Raw genomic sequence first — 19,834 nt, 5'->3', positions numbered from 1 at the left:
CACGGGTAGTCGCGTTTAAGCAGCTTAATACCATATTCTCTCTTCCACGGATGACGTTTTCAATCCCATTCCTTTAGCCACGTTCCGGGCAGTATACCAACCAAACCTCAAATCGCTCTCCCAGGTAATGCCCGCTGTCCTGCATAAAAAAGCCATAACTAAAGACACCCACCCTACTTTGCTCGCCTGGGACGCAAGTTATGTCCAGTGGTAGGACCTGCTTCGGTATCCTCCTTTCCCTTTGGCTTCTTCCGCTTGACCTGCTGTTGAACAGTTGAGTTTTCTTGGAGTGAAAGTCATACCTCAAGTGTGTAATGAATGCTGACTTACCTCCTCGTATTCCAGTCCAACAAGCGCAAGGCGCCGTATCTCCTCATTCGAGAGCCCGTCGATGGGGTCGAGGTCCGGAATCACCTCCTCGCCCACGAGTTCCTCTACAGCAACGTGGTCAGCTTGTCGAGCAACAACATTATGTCAAATCTGAGAACACCATGGGATTGGTGGCCACGGCTTTGACTCACGCTTGGATCGGTATCGGAACTCGAAGATGGCGCAGGGCCGCCGCATGTCGTCTTGGTAGTCGTCATAGTACTGCTGGTTCAGCACCCGGGTTGCCAGGAGCCTCTCGAAATACACCCGGTGCTTCAGACCGCGCGGCCCGAAAATCTCTCTGGGCAGCTCTTTCGGCTGGTCGGCGAAGGAGGGCGGTATTCTTGCCGTCTTGTCGATATTTCTGTTGGCGCTCCCGTTCATCTTGTAAACGAACAATCGAAGGGTGCCGCGGTTAGGTGCGCAATGCTGTTGCCGCTCCAGGTTCTCCAATGGTACATCACCAGGTTCATCTGTCCTCATGTTAGACATAATTCCTTGTTGATGCAGCGAGTTCATAATAGTCACACAAGCAAGCGAGGTAATGACAGACCGACTTTGAGATCCCCGAGTTTGAAGACATAGTCGAAATAGGTGACGCTGCCATCGCAGCGGGCGACGACGCGGTCATGGAGTATGTCCAAGCTGTTGGCGAACGGGTTGACATCCAACAAGTGCCTCAGTGGAGTTCTGATGCCATCGAACTGGGCTTCGATGGCTAGGTGGTGACAACTGGAGGTGAACGGGAGCTGAGTGCGGAAACGGAACCCAAACTGCTTGTCGGTAGTGGCCTCGACGTATTTGGTGACAAGCGGGATGCTCTTGGCGTCCAAGGTCACAGTGTACGAATCTTCGGCAGCCTCCATGATAATGTCGGTCTCGTTTCCGCCCTTGCAAAACTCGGGTACGTCGTACTCCTGGAGTGTCTGTCCACCGACTTCGATGGTCGTCTCGAGGCCGGGGAGGTCGGGTAGGATCGCCATGGCTTGATATGGCTTGATGTCGCTGATGGGACGCTGTTCTGATGCATATGCGAGTGGTGAATGAATTTGATAGCGATAGAAGACATCTCAGATCTCAAGAGGAGGGCACATTGATTTATGAGGGACAAGGTGGTTCGTACCGAAGAGCTTCTCAGGCTGCAAGATTGACGATTAGATTGCTATCAACTCCGAGAATAAGAAGAAACAAGACGAACAAAATCAAGGCTTATTAGCTTAAAGAATCTTTCTTGCCTGATCCTTTCCTTAATATCACATTCAACTGATCGGACCAAGCTTATATTCGATCCTTTATTACAAATGAGAAACAGTATTTGGCCTACGACAAACGGACCAGGGGCTGCACACCGATGGCGTGCCCCAGCATTTTACACGGAAACTCCCAGTTGAGCGTGGAAACCGGCGAATATGAAAGAATATCGGATAGAAACAAACTTGTCTCGTTCAAGATTCTTTGCCCAAGACAAGAAGCATGACACTTGGAGACATACATGTGGAATTAAAGTATATGTAATTGACTTGAACCGCACGTTTATTGGATCATGTGCATAGTATACATACAAGTGGCAATCGCCGAGCTACGTATTCACATCTGCGAAACAGTAACCCGCTCCTGCACCTTATCAGCCCCACTCGCAACCGGCTGCAGACAATCCACGCTCTCCGAGACCGGCTGCGCCGCCTCCGCCTCCTCGCCGAACTCGTCGCGGCCGCCGGCAAAGACCTTGTCGAAATCATACTCGAACCAGCGGATCTGGGGGTCGAGCCCGGCGAACTTCCAGACGCCGCCGACCTTGCGGTACCAGTGCGTGTTGGTGGAGTGGGCGTGGCCCTTGACGGCGACGGCCGACAGGGTGGCGTCGGTGTAGCGCTGGTGCGGCACGCGCAGCTGGTGCGTGCCGACGACCTCGGTCTCGCTGACCTTGACCCACTTGCTGCCGCCGATGAAGTGCTGCGTCTTGAGCAGGGGGTCGCCCAGCACGGCCTGGTTCGAGATCATGGCGATGAACTCCTCGGCCGGCATGGCCTCCCAGATCTTGTCGAGGAAGGAGCGGTAGTCGATCTGGTGAAGGGTTAGACTGTGGGTGGTTTTATCATGAGTTTTTACTCGGTGGAGGGAATGACTTACTCGGAGGGTGGGGGCAATGCACTTCCTCAGTCTGTCCCAGTCCTTGGTGTCGTAGCTGTCGGCCCACTCCACCAGGCAGGCGTTGAGGCCAAGGTAGTCTAATAAAACATCAGCAAAAAGCCAATAGAGAGGGGTTTTAGGAATTTCTTACCGTCGAAGGTAATGTTTCCGGCAGCCATATTGATGGTATTTCGTTGTTGTAATGGTGAAATTTGGGATGATGATCTAAAGTAAGGAGCAAGAATGACCACCCAGGAGACCAGGATGGTGGGACTGCCGCCTATATAGGCGGCCAGAAAGGTTTGATGACAAGACATCTGTTTCGTCGGAACCCCGATCGTAGTGGTGGTCCGGACATGCGCCCCACTGGCCCAGGCGCGCACGATCGGCCGGCCCAAGACAAGCTGGCCCCATTCGCCGGACTACCCCAACTACATCACGGACCTCGATCCCTGCGCCAAGATCTGACCGGTCTGCTCCCCATTCTGCAGCGTTTCATTCTAGGACAGCGCATTCGACAGTAAGGAATCCTTTTAATGGACTCTTTCTGCCATTCAAGAGCGAACAGCGGTTTCCATTGACAGGCACATAGTCTAGTGGCAGTTGCTAAGGGAAAGCAACAAATTGGCACCAATTGCGCTAGACCTGACACTGTGCTTACTTGGGCGCGAGGCAGAGCTTGCGAGCGCTTTGCCATCTCCTCTGCCACCTTGAGAATGTATCACGGATCCAAGTAGCGATGAGCGATCCCACATGAATCTGCCACCTACTAGATTTCTAGCTTGACTCTTCCCTGTTGGATATCGCCATATACTTGCTATTGCTTTTTTTTATTTCAGTTTCCTTTTTCTTTCGCAGCCCTCCATGTTCCTGATGCGGTGCTGCACCCTCTGGCATCATCCCAATCAGTCGAATCAAAACTCCACCGGCGGCCACGCATAAAGATACAAATCCGGATACAACTCCTCAAAGCGCCCGCAGCGGTGCAGCACCACATCCCTCCCCACGCCCTCCCCCTCGAGGACCTCCACCATGGACTCCAGCCCGTGCAGCCGCGCCAGCGCCATCGCCCAGCCCCCCGTCTCCGGCGTGTCCAGCCGGGCGCCGAAGCGTCCGCGCAGCAGGCGGAACATGTCCATGTCCTCCTTGAGCACGGCCAGCACGATGGGCGGCGGACAGCCCGTGTCGACGTCGGCCCCGCCCACCAGGAGGGCTACGGCGATGTCGTGACGGCTCAGCCGCGCCGCTGTCATGAGCGGGGTGTTGGTGGGGTGGAACCAGTTCGGGTCGGCGCCGCGCTCGAGCAGCAGGTCGACGATGTCGGGATTCCCCTTCTCGACGGCCTGGATCAGCGGCTTGTAGGGCCGGCAGAAGGGGCCTTCCTCCTTTCCGTGCTCGTGGTTGGGCGAGATGCCTTGATCGAGCAGGTACTTGACCATTTCCCCGTGGCCGTGTCTTGCCTTGCGGGAAAGCAGCTCGATTCCCCGACTGAATGGGTTGGCGTGCAGGATGGATAGAGCTCGGTCGTACTGGTCCGGGTACTGCAGCTCTTGCAAAACGTCTTCGACGGACGTTCGCATCGAGTCTGGCTTGCTGCCAAGCGCGAATTCGTATGCCTCCCGGTGGCCAAAGATGGCGGCAAGCTCGAGGGTGGTGCGGCGCACGTTTCGGTGCAGAGGCTTGTCCGGTACGTAGCTCGGGCTGGACGACAGGAGGAGCCGCAGCATGGACATGTCCCCGCTCATGACGGCGGCGTCGTATGTGCGACCGAAGACTCTGCTGGTGACCTGCGATGTGGGTCCCCAGGGGCACAACAGACGGCGCTGCGCTACGACCTTCTGGATGTGCGACCGATAGCCGAGATAGGCGGCCGCGACGCAAAGGTCGTCCTCGAGGTCTTGATCACTACAGGTGATAGACCAGCGCCCATCATGGAACCGAATCTCATCTGGATCCTCGGACCAAAACAACATCCAGGGAATGCCCGGGCCGTTTTCGTTGCTTGCTGCAAGGCGGCACAACGATCCCAGACGAGACATGACGGCGGGCAATCCGGCGTCGTCTAACTGCTCGGAGATGGAGACGGCAGCGCGACGAACGCGCCCCAGAAGCGAGTTGGGCTCCGTCTCGATCCATGCCTGATAAGCCAGATATCGGAAGACCAGAGAGCACGCCTCCGTATGGGTGGGTTCGCGTCGCGGGGCCAGGATCCATTCCTTCGAAGGCGACTTGGGAATTCTGTGCAGGAGTTGGAGACGGAAGATGACGTCGTCGATGTAGTGCCTGAACATGCCTGTATGGGCGCAACGGTGTGAGAAGAGAAGAAGCTACTGTGCTTCGGTGTTACATCATGATGAAACTGGTAACCTACGACTGACAATGCGCAATCTCATGAATCGCTTGAGTTCACGAGAACCGGCAATGATTTCAAACACTGGCCCAACGAGCTCAGGAGGAAGGTCGAAGAGGTGCATGGTGTCTAGTGAGCAAATGTGTCGAACAGTCGAAGCCCAAGTGTGGGCAAAGAGGAATGGGAGATACTTATGGCTGGCATGTTCGTCGGATGTTCGTACGGGCGCTCTGGCCTGAAACGTGAAATTGAAAGGCACAGGCGCACATGCATGCATATGGTTCAACCAGGGGGGCATTAGCGCCCCTATTAGTGTATAACCTTTGTATCATCATATTCAGGGGTACTCTAGTCCCTGTCGAATGAAACCTTCCCAGAAACATCGCATCAACGGAGCTAAAAAGCAGCCTATCTCAAGGATCTCCCAATTTGTCACCGACAGCCCATCGCCACCCGATCCCCTGCCCTTCAGTCATCCTGCCCCGCACGTGCTCAAGACTTCCACACATACGGCGACGCCGCCGCGGACCCGCCGGCCTGCCCCGTCGCGCCCGTGCCCGCGCCCACGGAAAACAGGCCGGCCATCGGGTTTTCGCCCTTGGTGGGCTTGAGTAGCTGGGGCAGCAGCGTCTGCACCCAGGCCACAATCTGCGGCGCCTGGATGGAGATGTGGCAGCCGGTGGCGGTCGCCTCCATCTTGGTCTTGGCGTGCGAGTCGGACTGCTTGTGCGAGCCCGACAGGGAGAAGGGCCCGTACCCGACCGAGAGGTTGGCCTCGGTGCTCGAGGCCGTGACGGCGCTCTCGAGCTGGGTGGTGTCGCCCGAGAACTGTGGGTGGAGGGCAAGGGGGAGGTGTGTTAACGCACTGGTTGGCAGTACTAGAAAAGAAGAGCAAAAAAGAAAGAGGAAGGGGGAGTAGGAGGGGTAGGAATAGGCGGCTTACGCTCAGCTCGACGTCGGCGGCGACGACAAAGGCCGTGGGGTACGACGAGAATTGCTGATAGGGTCCCTTCGGAGTCTCGTCGGCCTCGTAAAGCCGTTTCAGCTCGGCCGGGCCGGGAGAGATGTCGAATCTGGAGGGATGGAAGGCGCATAGTGAGTAAGTCTCGTTCCTACAAAGATGGTAGTGTGGCCAGCGTTGAGGACTTACTTGCCAGAGTCCAGCTCGGCATCGTAGAACAGGTCCTCATGCAGCCAGGGACGGTCAATCTCCACCACCATGGTGTCCATCGTGATCTCGACGTCGAGATTGGCCATGGAGGACATGGCCTTGCTGTGGATCCCGGGTGCCAGTCAGTTGAGCTGGGGCACAGCGACGGTAGATGGAGAGACTTACGCGCTGCTGTTGGCATGGCCCACACCCCCGCCAGCGCTGACGAAGCCATACCCTACCTTGGCCGCAATGGAACTGGCCTGTTCGTGAGTGAAGGACTCCTTGGACTCGCTGGAACGGGCGGCCTTGCAGGATACCTGTGGGGTCATCAAATTAGCCTTGACCCGCTGCTGACACATGGAAGCGACTGTACCCTGGTCCATTCACTCGCCTTCACGGGCACTGGACGGCCCACCAACTCTGCGTGCGTGGCGTCTGTTAGCGAGATACTGTTGCAGAGAGAGCATGCTGCGGTAAAGGGCCTCTCACCAGGGCTCGCTTGGAGCGCTTCCTCCTCGACGACCACCCCCTTCTCGTTGACCACCTCGATGGGCATGATCCTGCCGGAGCCGCCCCCGAGCTCCTTCTCCAACTCCTCGATGTCGCCCTTGATGATGTCGATCCTTCGGGTCAACCACTGCTGCGCCTCCTTGACGTGGCTCTCCGCGTCCGAGCGAACCGCCGCGTTGTTGCGGTCCAGGCTCGTCTCGTTCCACTTGGCCTGCGCTTCGGCCAGCTTCCGGAACGCGTCCTGCCCTTTGGCCTCCTCGGCAGCCCCTTCGCCACCCGACGGTTCGGCGCCGCCGTCGCCGGCAGGCTTGTAGTGGTCGAGGAACCCCTTGCGCTCCGTTTCCCCCGGCGGTGGCCCTTTGAGTTTCGCGTTGGCCTTGTCGTCCATATCGGCGTAAACGGCCGCGTACGCCTTGCGTAGGCCCCCCTCGTCGGCGGCCTTCCGCTCGGCGATGACGGGGAAGAGGGCCTTTTCTTCGACGCCCTAAGGATGGATCGTATGGGGTCAGCGATGGGGAGATTGAAACGTTCGGCCACGGGTTTTTTTTCTTTTCCTTACGTACCTTGAGCAGAACCTCGTGGGAGGCGAGGAGGTTCCGCAGGCGCCTCAGCTCGGCCCGCCGCTCCGAGGCGGTCGGCTTGTTGTTTCGCTGATCCCAGTTCTCGATCTTCTCTTTGATGATGGTCGCCCTGCATTGTTGGAGGCGGAAATCAATGGGTTGGCCAGGGTGGAGGTTTAAGGGGGAGGCTCTGCTCACCAATGGCTAGGTGTCAAAATGACACTGTTGTACTCGCTGACGCCGTCATCGGCGATCAGGCTCAGGTTGCGAAATGCCTCCTTGCTGTTTTCGATGCGTTTGACCCCGGAGGAGATGTCGACTATGCCGAAGTTGAAGTCGATCTGTCGCGAGGTAAGGATGGAAACTCGCCTGGACTTGGTCTTGTGGTCTTGGGGTCATTCACATACCATGAACTTGTAGCCATGCACCACCCAGTCCATATACTTGGTTTGGATCGTGTGTTTGTACTGCGATGCACACCCCGTCAGCCGTCGTTGTCGGGACTTGCCTTCGGATCCGAGGCGGCTGCCCCACTTACATCACGCCCATGCTCCTGCATCCACTGCAGATACAGCTCCCTGGCGTCCTGGACCTGCCTGGTCGACGCGCCCGGTGGAGGTTGGACGTGGGCCAGAGCCGCGTTCTGAGCGTGGCTGTACTTCTCCACCTCCTTGGACCAGATCTCCTGCTTGATGACGTACGTCTCCAGCTTGGACCGGCCCAACGCCAAGAGGCCGGCGGACTCGTCGTGGGACTTGAGCGTGTCCATGGCCTTGTTGTAGCGGTCGCGGACCGTCTTGAGGCGCTCGTCCATGATGGTGGACGGATCGTAGCCGATGGCGCCCGAGACCGACGCCTCGACGGGCACCATGAAGTCCAGTGTCGAGAGGTAGCTGCGTGCGACGGGCCCGTTCTGCCGGCCTACGACGAGCATTGCAAGTTGAGTCAGCTCTGTGTTTCCGCCACAATGTAAACCAACATGGTCGCGGGCGGGCCTTGACGTACCGTGAACTTGGACAAGGGGATCATGTTATCCACCAGCCGAGCCTCGGCCACCCGAACCGCGAGGGGTGCCTTGATGGTCTCATCGGCATTGTAAAGGAAGTCCCTAACCACCAGTGAGTGAATATTCAGGTTCAATGATAATTGCCGCGCTACTGAGCTCCCTACTTGTAATTGATCATGGTACCGGGAACGGAGACCGTCAAGATCTGGTTGTTGGCGACGGGGATGGCGGAAATGATGGCATTTCGAACCGTCTACAAAACATTAACACATTTCTTGGCAGTGGTGGGCGGAGCAACGGTCACCTCCGAGGCTAGCTTCATAGCCACAAGGGACTTGGAAGCATCATCCGTGTGGGCTGGAGCCTCGGGTTGAGCTGGAGCCGCAGGCTCGTCCGGAGCTGGAGTCGGAGCCTGCTCTGGAGGTTCAGCCATCGTAACGGAGAAGGTGGAAATGGCGAGATAGCCCGAGGGTTTGAAATGAGAAAGAAGCTTGGGAGGATGGTAGTCAAAGGAGGATATGCCAGCCCTCAACACGATCCTCTCTTTTAAAAGCGATTCAGCTCAGATACGTATCTATGCAAGCAGACCCAGGGCAAACCAGACGGATACCTCATATGTGGAATGAAACGAATGACACGGCAATGAAGTCGTACAGGAGTGCTTCGCTAGGAGCATGGAACCGAAGACTCGGTCGTACTGTCACCAGCTCTTTCGATGTGTCACGTTTCAGAAGATGTCAATCGTGCAGGTAAGACATCCCGAAATATTGAGCCGCAGCCAATAATCGAGCAACAATGCAAATTTTGGTTATGTCCCACGAAATACCTTGGACACAAGTGGATTGCTGGATAACCCGAGGAAGACGAACTTCCGTTAAAAACCCGACCAGGTACGAGCTGTTGTTGTTCACGATGATTTTTCCTACCGTCCGAGGTTGGCCATGTGAGAAGTTACACTGCAAGTGGCGCGGCAATTGCTATCGAGTGATCACAATCCCCAAACACCGGAATAACTTTTTCTCGGGCATCGCATATGCCCTGCATGGGCTCTGGGAGTCTGGTCCTGTTCAGACCTGTAAGACGACCAGCAAGAGCAGAAGGCGCCACGGGAGTCGAACATAGCTCCGGTTGAGCTAGCCGAAGCCGAAGTCAATAATTGGGAATGTTTTGAAGGAGATGTGGAGAGGGATACTCGATAATGATAGGTCCGTCACATCCTCGGGTTCAACTCTCCCGATACAGACACAGCAAACCAATACTTGAGACTTTCAACGTACCCAGCTTTCAAGGATGCCCAGCCACGTTCTGCGCGGTACGGAAGGAGATCTCTTGTATCAATAAGACCGAGCCATAAGAGCAAGACTATGGACCAGAAAGGTGTCATTAGTCACAGCAGCCGTGGTCAAGAATACAGTCAGTTACGCCCCGCGTGGGTTGCCAGCCACTCATATCAACCTATAATACCTCGAGTATGATGGCTAGCTTAACCGCAACGCCCCAGTTGCCCTTATTTTCCTGCGCACCGAGCCAAATACATGATCTCGTCTCCTTCGCCCTTGGCCTCTCCAAATCGCCCAAATACGAGCTACCTACGCATATTCGTAAACATCTGGTTGAAATCAATCCCGTTAGCCGTGCCTACAACGGCAAAGCTCTTATTGTCCGTTGTCACGTCAGACATGTCTTGGTTAATCTTGTCTGCCCCTTCCCGCTCGTTGAAGATGCCCACGTGGGCAACGCTATCCGCGCTCGTCTTGACGTTGCGGATCTTCTGCTGCTTTAGCTCTGTCACAGTCTTGGGGATAGACTCGGAACAGAGCCGGTAGAAGTGCTCGGTCGCCTTCTTGTAAAGCTGTAGCTGCCGGATGGCGTTGTCAGGGAGGTCCTGAGAAGTGCTGCCGTTGTCTGCGGGCCGGGATAGCGTCAGATCTCTGATATGGCCGTCTGTACGCGTCATGTCGGTGCTGAAGTAGTTTCCGGTCTCAGTGGCATTTCTTTCGAGCACTTCCACCTGGCTCCAGAAGTAGTCATCACGAGGGGTTGATGTCTTCGGTTGAGACTGAGATCTAGTCCCTGTCAGCGTATTCGGACATATCGCTCAGGATCAACTTACAAGTGAGTAGTCGTGATGCTGAGTATGAGGCTCTGCTTACAGGCGGCTAATTGTTTCTGGAAAGCGTCGATCTGACCTTGATGTCGGGTCGCAATGTTGACTCTATCTATCCAGGCCAGCTTTCCGTCCACTAGACGTTTTGTCCAGTGGCTTAGAGATTCCTGGAATAGGATTGATGCTTCCTGACATTGCTGAAGTGCAGGAGAAAGGTTGTTTTCGAGAGAAATCTCGTTCTGCCCCGGCCGGTCAATGATTTCGCTGAGTTGGTCCAAGGCAGGCTTGAGAGCTTCGAGGTCGGAGCGGAGGAACCTGACCTGGTATGGGACGTTCCTTATATCCCCAATGAGTGACGAAATTGTTCCAACGGAGTGTAAAACAGCCAAAATAAGGCCGGAGATTGATACTGGGTCTGCCATAGGGGCGCGGCACAGTTGCGAATTGCTTGATCATGTCACGTTTGATACAGCAGAATGCCTTAATATATCACTGCACTGGATAAGTGAAAGCGTACCTTAACCTGTTCTTCTGCTTGCGCTACCCTTCTAGGATGGGCAATAAAATGCGGTAAGAAGGGGCGCAGTGTCCTGCAATGCTACCCACACCAGCGCCATGGAACGAAAATCAGGCGGCGGCGCGACCGAACGGTTTGAGTCCGGCTGACAAAAGAAGCAGGCTGCGTCGAGGAACAGTCCTCTTCTGCCTTGGCGACACGTTTATGACGAGGTGGCACGTTGAAGAGCCCCTTACTGGGCAGAACCCCTCCTTCTGGCTGAAATTGAACCGCCCGGTCAATATGCGCACCCATGCATGGTGGCTTATTCAACCCCGAAATGTGACATCTTGATCGCAGCTCCCATTGGTTGCAGCTATCATTGCCCTCGTGCGTGACCACTGAGAGCCTTCAACGACGTGCATCTTCGGTCTGTGCTGCATGACACTGTAGGCAAGTATTCTCAGATGGGGGCAGTGGCGTAGGGGCGTCAAGCACTCCGACCAGGCATATCATTGACTCTGTTTCTCGCTTTGCCCACTGGGAAGCCCACTTGATGTCCCATTCATGGTTCTCGTCTCGCAACACGCCGTACAACAAATGGCTTCAGCCTCACCCCAGCACCAACATATTCAGGGAATCACTGCAGGTTCTAATGCTGTGGTCCTTGCGGGGACGTTCAACAGCTGTTCATTTGGTACAGGACAATACTTTACTAGTCTAGAAGTGCCCAAAGTTGCTGACATAATCTAGACCATGTCGATATTGCCACACGGCGGGCGAAGGTCCTCGATGACCTACGTCTAACAGATCCATTTCATGATCGAGCCGAGCTCCAAAGCGAAAAGGGACGGCGTCTCCCAGGAACATGCACATGGATTCAGACTCACCCTGTCTATCGAAACTGGCTCCAAGGTGACTGCGAACAACTCTGGATCTCCGGTGGACCTGGCATGGGCAAGACTATGCTATCCATCTTCATCACCGAAAGCCTAGAAGAGAGCGGCGAGCGTGTTACCTACTTCTTCTGCCGTCACGATGACGAGAAGCGAAACACTGAGACTGCGGTCCTTCGAGGTCTACTCGTCCAACTACTCCGAGGGATCTCAGACGAATCATTCGATCAGCACGTGTGGCCGAGCTTCCACTCTGACAAAGCCGCTAGTTACACACTGTCAAAGCCGCAGGCAATTTGGGATGTCTTCGAGACCTTGGTCATGTCACCGGACTCACCGCCGACTTTCTGTATTCTTGATGGGTTGGATGAGTGCGATAGAGAATCGTCCCGCAAACTCACCCAACGATTTTATTATATCTTCGGAATGAACAAAGCAACGCGTCCAACACATATTTTTAAGTTGGCAGTCTTAAGCAGAGACCAGAGCGGCCTCCGCGGTTTCTCCAACCTCCGACTCCAGGAGTGTGACTCACATATACGGCATGACATCGAACGTTTTATTGCCAGCAGCATTCAGGACTCTTTATCCCACAAGCCTGACTTTGACGGCTGGATTAAGCTGATTTCTGATGAACTCCTGTATCGATCAGAAGGCTCATTCCTCTGGATAAGCTTTGTCGTCAGGGATTTGACGAGGTATCGCACTTCCAGGGAGGTCATCAAGGCATTGAAATGTATTCCTCAAGGACTCGAGGAGCAATACCGCCGAATATTGCGCCATATCTCCGAGGACCATGACGAGGATTGGCGAGAAATACAAGCTCTCCTTACCTGGACCGCATTGGCATTTGTGCCCTTGACTGTGTCACAGTTAGCCCGCGCTGTTATGGGCTCCGTTACTCGCGAACACCGGGAACGCATCAAAGACCTTTCTATTTACTGCGAACATCTCTTAGTTATAAACGACGAAACCGGAGTTGTTAGATTTGTTCACACCTCAGTAAAGGAATTTTTAGCTCAGCGGCATCCGATGATTTCAACAGTCTCTGTCACCGACCGAACGCATATTGACAAAGGAAATCAGATTATCATGAGGATGTGTCTAAAGATACTCGAACGAACGGCAGAAAGCGATGTTTTAAGACCATATGCTGTTGAGTTTCTGCCCCGACATATGGAGGCTTGTACGGCCGCAGACATCTCTCACGAACTGTCGCGTCCATACTTTACAGTGGAGAACATTTTGCAGAACCACTGGGGAGAGTGGAGACTGAAGAACGATCTGGGATTCTTCCAAGAAGCTACGCCAAGCCCATTGCACATCGCCACCTATTGGGGAGTGATACCATGGGCCCAGCATCAGCTACAGGCACGATCCATCTGGGACATTCTGCCTTGGCGAAACCCTTTGGAATCCAAGGATGCCTACGGTTTGACGCCACTTGCAATTGCAGTTTGGAAGCGGAACATGCCCATGGTCGAGTGGCTTCTACAGCAAGGCGCGATTGTACACTTGGATGAAGCCATTCCGGAAGATGCTGAAGAGCATTTGCCTGGCAAAACCAGGGGTAAATCACCTCTTGTCTTAGCTTTTCAGATACACGGGTTCCACAAAACTTTGGAGGACTGGCTTGAAGATGAGTCGGTGGGAATCGCTTCGCTCCTTCTATCCCACCTGAACAAGCCCACGTGGCGTTCTATACGACAATCAAGGGCCATGGTGCAAGTTATGGACACGTCAAGTCAAGTGCCGGCGCAATGGTTGCTCGATTTGTTTCCGCCCCCTCCGAAAGTCAGCAGAACGTATTTCAAATGCCAAGCACTGGCGATGGCGGTACGCATGCGACATATCAAAATTTGTACGCAACTATTGGCTTGTGGAGGCGACATCTATTCAAGCTGGGAGCCCGGTCGCACCGCATTGGCCGACGCGATACAATTAACTTCATTGGCCGACAAGCTCGAGAGAATGCTAAACCTGCTGTTCGACGAATACGATAAGAGAATATCGACTTCAGGTGTGGGAAGTCTACGGGATATCTTGTTGCAACATGTAAACAAAAATTCCTTCTCCTATGAATTCGTCTCCTATATCGACAGGGCTGCGTTGGCAAAAGAACACTGGTACAATATAGAGGAGGGGCAGGTCAATACCTTGATGGTAGCTGTCTGCCGCAATCGAGGGCTCGAACAATGTCTAATGCGCAGCAACTTTGGCAGATTCTCCGACTCTGGCTATTCAGGACGCTTCGAGTTGATATGGCTAGTCTTGATGGGTAATGTTGAGCAAGTCCTGACATTGCTTCGGCATGGAGCCAACGTCAACACTGTCGACAATCACGGGAATCCAGTCCTGACTCTGGCGATGCAGTATGGAATCTGGGGTATGGCAGAGGCTTTGTTGAGCCACGGCGCCGATGTCAATTTCGTGGGATGTAGGGGAACAACGCCATTAATGGAAGCTATCAAGGAAAAGGCGGTGGTGCCGCCCGATAGGGTCTTTCCCACTGCAAGAGCGATTCGCCATTTCTTCCTATCCTTTGGGGAAATGAAACTTAAAACAGTTTCGACACTTCTCAAATACGGCGCTTCCCCACATTGGAGAACATTAGCTGGGGAAACCGCCTTGTCCTTGGCGGCTACTCTTGCCGACACCGGTACTGTCAACATCCTAGTCGAACATGGAGTCCGGATTGTGATCGAAGACCAAATAGCGGACCGTGGATTATGGCGATGGTTCATTATCTTTAAAATACTAAGAATGCGTGGGAAGTTGTCCAGTGGCCGCTGTGGCCAGCTTTTAGCCTATCGATTACAGCTGCTCAGAGAAAGTCGGCTACGCCTCGAGCGTCGGGAGACCCATTATATGTAAGGGTCCAAGAATGAGTGACACACTCTATGGTTTATTATGAATGTAAGTCGTGTGAAGAATCTCGTGTAATGGCAGAAACAGAAATAATAACAGCACTAGAACTCGATCAACTTGGCAGGAGGTTGAGCCCGCAGGTGATAATCACAAAACAGATTTCATCATCGTATTCATGAAGTCAAGAATATAATGAAGGAACTTGAAAAGGTAGGGAAGACTTGAAAATGCATTTGACTGGCCTGGCAGTGGGGCAGTGGTTTAGGGCCACGCGGTGCCTAACCGGCAAAGGGGGCTAAACCAGGGGTGCGACAGCGCTTTCGCGACTACACTACTAAAAGTCTCCGAGGCCCTGTATTTCTCGGGACGAGTTTCGGTCTCTCCTGAAAAGATGTCATGTTATATGGAATGATTCCCAGTGCGCCCCGTATCCTCAAGTTACAAGCGCTGAACCTGTGTCCATTTCACTCTCATTGGTCTTCGCTACGCTCCTAGTGACTGATACAAACCCCATCTCCACTGCAGTTGACTGTCGTCAGCAAGGCCACGTACATCGAACCAAAAGTCTTGGTCTATATTGCCTACCCACCTGCAGTCTCCAACGATGGTGTTGCGTGGCTCACTGTTCCCGACCATGGATAGAGCAAGACAAGAACCTGCATTTTCCCGTTACTTGGTCTTTTGGCCCTATCATCCCGCGTATGCGAACATTGTGAAAGCTTTCATCCATCGAAAGAAGGCAAATGCTTCTTGAAAACCCATTCGGATGTTGGCTGCCTATGGTGGATGCAAGGCGACAACCAGCATGTTTCCCACATTAGCCCCAGAGACGGCGACCGCCATACAATCCCGAACACCTGCAGGATATTCAACGCATTCGGCGGCTACAGATACCTCGTCACGAACCCGTCAACCAGCAGCATCGTATTGCTCAGAGACCCGTCGGTCGTGAACCTTCGCTATCCCGGGCTGCCCAACACGCCCGATACCACGCGGTTGCGGGAGAGAGACGACGACGGCCTGGCCACTCGCCCAGTCCAGTTCCAGTTTAGACAGCAGTGGTGGCCAAACTGAGATTTGTATTTTCGGCACTCGAGCAGAATAGAAGACGAGAAATTATATGCTTACCATTGCCCCTCCAAGGTCGACGTCGCTTTCCCAACGACAGACGGTATGTGCGAAACTAAATTCTAGTAAGATGTACTACGGCATCGTGATGAAGACATGGCCTGCAAGTCATAGCTTCCTCGTGCACTATATCTATGACGTGTCAAGATGCGATATGCGTTGAACATGGATGACAAGTCCGGTATGATCAAACTTCTCGTGGTCGTTCAAATGACTTGCATTAATGATAACACCCAAATTGATACGCTGTTTCAGGGGTACTGGTTTGAATGGACCTGTCGAAGAAACTCAATTGCTGGTGACTAAGTGAAACCCCGGTTTTTGCACTGAACTCCTTGCTCGCTCGTTCGACCCTGTTCCGGTAATTACCCTCCACAACAACGGGCCTACAATACTTCTCCTCTTACCATGTCCTTCCCCATACTCCTCTCCATCCTACTCCCGAGGTCTCTGGTGGGGACGAGGAATCATAGGTAGACAGGTATGGCTACTTGCAGAGTGCGTTCCAAGCGCCGACCATGACCTCGTTGTCTGCAACGAAGGTATCCGGGTCCATCCTGTAAGCACGTAGTTTAGCGTCGTGAATCCCAGTGCCGGGGAGCTCTCTGGCAATGGGAGGGCAACCGACTACTTACAAGTCGCTGTAGCACGTGCACATGGCGTTGGAGTTGTCGTCATCGCCGGCTGAGGAGAATGGAGGAAGCCTAGTCAGTACTTCGGGTCTTCGCACATGGATGCAACTATCTCCTCGGGAGAGAGGGGAGACAACTTACGGTACTTGACGAAGAAGCTCAAGCCGCCGAAGGAGTTGCACTTGAACTGGCACTTGTACTGCGCGTAGGCGAAGCCGGTCTCGAAGGGCTCAGGTACGGCGTAGGTCTAGCCAAGGGTAAAACGTCAGCCAACTAATACTTGATATATTATTGGTTCGCGCATCAAAAGATGAGTCGCTCCACTCACCATGGTGCCCAGGAGGTGGCTGCCGGCCCACGCGGCCTCGGGCTGGTATGCCTGCTGGCTGAACTGCGTCGGCGTGGCGTGCGAGTAGCTGATCGGGTAGCCGGCCGTCGTTGTAGGCGTGCCCGAGGTGCAGGGCGTCTCTTGCAGGACGGCGGGCGGCATGGCGGCCGCGCACACGGCCAGTGCGGCGGCGGTGATGATGCTGATGAAGGTCTTCATGGTGTCTTATATTTCCCGCTGTCCCACGTTCTACTTCCTCTTGCCTTACGTGTAGTCAAACTCGTGGGGGTTCTGGCAACGGATCTGGAATTGAAATAAGATTTGTCCCAGGCTACACTGGAAAGAAATCCCGAGTTTTTCTTAGTGGGCGGATCAAAAGGTGTGACACGCTCTGATGTGACACGCTCTGATGGTAACGAAAGAGATTGTCGCGCGTGGTAAGATTGAGTAACCCCGCGTCAAAACTGTGAATTCATCACGAAGAGGCTTAGAGTTACGTCAAAACGGCCGATGCCGCGAGAACCAAACCCTCTTGTAGTCAACCTCGCCGCTACCACACCTTCTCCCCCCACGGGCTAAAACCGTCCGATGCAAAAGGGAAGTGTTTGTTCGTGGCTCATTTCAGCCGTTGAAACTAGCCGAGTGAGCAAGGAGGGCATTGGTGGTGTCGGGGTATTTCCCAAAGAGACGCAGCCGGTGCAGTACAGCAGTAAGGCGACGTTGGATGAAGGTTGCTGCCTCATCTATATTAACCAATCATATTCAGGCAATCCCTGTCATATCCACCGTCTTCGCGGCAGATACATATTATCCTGTATTTCCTCTGTTGGGCATTCTGCTCGCGCATCGATCCAATTAAGGCCAACACGCCATGGTGGTGGTAAGATGCCCTCTTCCAACCAGGTCCCGGGTAGGGTTATCAGAATCGGGCATGCAGGATGCAGGAAAAGCTTGTGCGTAAGGGGGGTGGGTGGCCGATCCTTACCCCCTTTGTCATCTCGGCAAAATCAGAGTAGGATTTCAAATTTATATTGCTCCCACCCCCGCCTAGCAAGTGAGACATTACTGCGGACTTTGCACTCCCACGGTCCTTTCTTCGTCTGCTCCAAAGCTCAACGTTCCGGGAAGACCTTGGGTTAGTCAACAAATACGGCAAAGCGGGCATAGTCTGTCTAATACAGCAGCCCCTGTATATGGACTTCAATCTTTCATCGAGTATACCATTCGACAGATGTCGACATTTTGGTCGTGCATAATCATGTGGTCTAGAATGACCATTACTCTCTATTCACACGGGTCTTGACAGAAAACTACGACCTACTGGATAGGAATTAGGGGCACAGCGAAGAGGTTACTGGAAAAGGCTAGGGGCTCGGACAGAGACCAAAGTACGACCCAAAAAACGCAACGTTGCAATTAAGCTATTTTGATCCAGTGCAGTGTGAATGCAGACAGATCGGTCATAGCTGGACTGTCTCATTGACACGAAAGTCACGATGCTCTCCGAGGGAAGCGTCTACTCTCCTGATCGACCTACTAAGGGAATCATATGGAGTTCAACATCGGGTCACCTAGCTGCGTCACCCGTTCGAGGGGTTGGCTTAATCTGAGTCTCTATCGCCTACCAAACGTCTCAGCCGCAATAGTACCAGCGGACGTAGGCGGATAAGGAAGTACAGCAGATCTAGCATCGTCAGCTTGGCCCGGTTGGCCCATATACCCACCAAGATGAGCGCGAGCTTGATTCTGTCCTTGAGCAGCAGCATCCGGCCGCGGACCAGATCCCAGACGATACCGACCAGAATCATCCGCAGTAGGTTGCGCATGCGTTGAAGATGTGAATCCATGCTGTGCAAGTCTTGGCTAGGGGTCACTGAGAGATAATGAGCCGATACCTTGTCGGGGGACAAGGAGCTACCCCTACCCCTTTATAATCCATTGTCCCCGCGGAGAACAAATGTATTGATATCGAACATACCTTTTGTTCATCTTGACTTTCAAGTTGTTTTCCTGTTAACTATCACTACTATTGAATATGTACATCAAGCTAAATCGCTCCGGGCTGGCCATTGTTGACTCGAGTGCTCGAGCGAGGAACGTCGCAAGGAACTGAAAACATATATCACCAATACAAGGAGGCGTTTGTAACCGAGACACGCAACACCATGGAGTGTTTGCTCAACACGGAGCCGGGGGATGTGGTTTGCTTGAGGTAGGATGCATCCGGCCACTGCTGTTTGGGCTTTGTGGCTCCGGGATAGCCTTTGATGCCCATGATGGAAGGGACATATAAGCATACCCAGTCAGCCTCCGAGGGCGGTATGAAACTGGTAAATGGTCTGTCTCTCTCTCTCTCTCTTCAGCTCACCGCAAACACTCGAAATAGACGATACTGGTTGCCGCCAAGGTGATCTACCATGGAACCAACGCCAGATATGCGAGACGGCTTGCCGGCACTGGAAGGCTGGTTGGAACGCTGGCCAAGCCTGTCGGAAGCAGACTCCCAGCTGCTAGACAACTACGCGTACGTGTTCCCCGAACACCGGAAGACGCACAAGCCTACTCCAGGTATCGAGTTGGCCGTCATGCGGGCAAGATCGGACCAGAGATACACGCAGCTCGACGAGTTTCGCAAACTCCTGGCAGCAGGCGACACTGTCCCCTGGGGGGATGCCGAGCGACGGTTGGTGGCAGACGACATCCGGCATGGTAGACTCTACGAGGCTGAGGAACGAATGGCCGACGCGTACGAGTGCATGAGCCGTGCCTTCTTGGGCATTCCAGATCGCGTGGACAAGGTCGACGGCGACATCGCACGCTTCAAGTAGGCTTCTCATGCATGCCCTTGCTCAATCAAGGAGACTCGGGTGACTGACTGGAAGTGGCTAGGGGACCCGAAATCATCGGCTTGAGGCGTAATCTGAAGGCGGCCTTCAGAGGTATCCGCCAAGTGGCCATCGATTGTGATGGGACCAGTGATGAAGCACTCGACAAGAACTTTCAGGTCTTCATCACTGCAGTCAATTGTTTCAGCCCTGTAATAGTCAGAACTTTGGAGGCGGGAATACTAACGCGGGAGATGACAATCGAGGAGGCGATATCAATGTCTAGCGATTTGGAGGGTGCATATGCCGGGGCACTGCATCTCGCGAAAGACAGCCTGGAGAACATGCCGTATTGCGAGGTAATTTAGATGGACGATTTCTTCATGGCTAAGGACCTGGATGGGTAGGGCGTTGGTTGGCATCGAACTGACATCCGTAAGACGGGGATTATGAAGAAAGAAGAAAGAAAAATAAAG

The 19,834-nt window shown here is 53.8% G+C and overlaps 8 protein-coding genes across 8 annotated transcripts; 2 read left to right on the top strand and 6 right to left on the bottom strand.

The window, feature by feature from the left end:
- Positions 1–303: 303 nt before the first annotated feature.
- PG985_001582 (uncharacterized protein) lies at positions 304–1,352 on the bottom strand (the record flags this gene model as incomplete). Its single annotated transcript, XM_066821351.1, has 3 exons — positions 304–434; positions 522–842; positions 923–1,352. The coding sequence occupies 3 exons, from the start codon at positions 1,350–1,352 to the stop codon at positions 304–306; spliced, it is 882 nt and encodes a 293-aa protein (XP_066692230.1).
- A 604-nt stretch (positions 1,353–1,956) lies between these two features.
- PG985_001581 (scytalone dehydratase) lies at positions 1,957–2,678 on the bottom strand (the record flags this gene model as incomplete). Its single annotated transcript, XM_066821350.1, has 3 exons — positions 1,957–2,433; positions 2,500–2,597; positions 2,651–2,678. 3 exons carry the CDS (start codon positions 2,676–2,678, stop codon positions 1,957–1,959), a joined length of 603 nt encoding a protein of 200 aa, XP_066692229.1.
- A 735-nt stretch (positions 2,679–3,413) lies between these two features.
- PG985_001580 (uncharacterized protein) lies at positions 3,414–8,511 on the bottom strand (the record flags this gene model as incomplete). Its single annotated transcript, XM_066821349.1, has 14 exons — positions 3,414–4,826; positions 4,878–5,084; positions 5,417–5,677; positions 5,793–5,961; positions 6,000–6,122; positions 6,186–6,319; positions 6,376–6,996; positions 7,076–7,202; positions 7,271–7,413; positions 7,480–7,515; positions 7,611–7,985; positions 8,078–8,180; positions 8,243–8,331; positions 8,383–8,511. 14 exons carry the CDS (start codon positions 8,509–8,511, stop codon positions 3,414–3,416), a joined length of 3,930 nt encoding a protein of 1,309 aa, XP_066692228.1.
- A 1,074-nt stretch (positions 8,512–9,585) lies between these two features.
- PG985_001579 (uncharacterized protein) lies at positions 9,586–10,607 on the bottom strand (the record flags this gene model as incomplete). Its single annotated transcript, XM_066821348.1, has 3 exons — positions 9,586–9,663; positions 9,721–10,144; positions 10,192–10,607. The coding sequence occupies 3 exons, from the start codon at positions 10,605–10,607 to the stop codon at positions 9,586–9,588; spliced, it is 918 nt and encodes a 305-aa protein (XP_066692227.1).
- Positions 10,608–11,281: 674 nt separating this feature from the next.
- Positions 11,282–14,451, top strand: PG985_001578 (ankyrin repeat protein; the record flags this gene model as incomplete). Its single annotated transcript, XM_066821347.1, has 2 exons — positions 11,282–11,378; positions 11,435–14,451. 2 exons carry the CDS (start codon positions 11,282–11,284, stop codon positions 14,449–14,451), a joined length of 3,114 nt encoding a protein of 1,037 aa, XP_066692226.1.
- Positions 14,452–16,060: 1,609 nt separating this feature from the next.
- PG985_001577 (uncharacterized protein) lies at positions 16,061–16,752 on the bottom strand (the record flags this gene model as incomplete). Its single annotated transcript, XM_066821346.1, has 4 exons — positions 16,061–16,130; positions 16,209–16,257; positions 16,347–16,452; positions 16,534–16,752. The coding sequence occupies 4 exons, from the start codon at positions 16,750–16,752 to the stop codon at positions 16,061–16,063; spliced, it is 444 nt and encodes a 147-aa protein (XP_066692225.1).
- A 1,382-nt stretch (positions 16,753–18,134) lies between these two features.
- Positions 18,135–18,380, bottom strand: PG985_001576 (uncharacterized protein; the record flags this gene model as incomplete). The annotated part of the gene is made up of 1 exon (XM_066821345.1): positions 18,135–18,380. The coding sequence occupies one exon, from the start codon at positions 18,378–18,380 to the stop codon at positions 18,135–18,137; it is 246 nt and encodes an 81-aa protein (XP_066692224.1).
- A 570-nt stretch (positions 18,381–18,950) lies between these two features.
- On the top strand, positions 18,951–19,361 carry PG985_001575 (uncharacterized protein; the record flags this gene model as incomplete). The annotated part of the gene is made up of 1 exon (XM_066821344.1): positions 18,951–19,361. The coding sequence occupies one exon, from the start codon at positions 18,951–18,953 to the stop codon at positions 19,359–19,361; it is 411 nt and encodes a 136-aa protein (XP_066692223.1).
- Positions 19,362–19,834: the final 473 nt, after the last annotated feature.

The sequence above is a fragment of the Apiospora marii genome (genome assembly GCF_038362585.1).
Source record: "Apiospora marii strain CBS 49790 chromosome Unknown utg000001l_segment0_segment0, whole genome shotgun sequence".
Lineage (NCBI taxonomy): Eukaryota > Fungi > Ascomycota > Sordariomycetes > Amphisphaeriales > Apiosporaceae > Apiospora > Apiospora marii.
The sequence above is the reverse complement of the archived record's forward strand: the minus strand, read 5'-3'. Positions and strand labels throughout refer to the sequence as shown.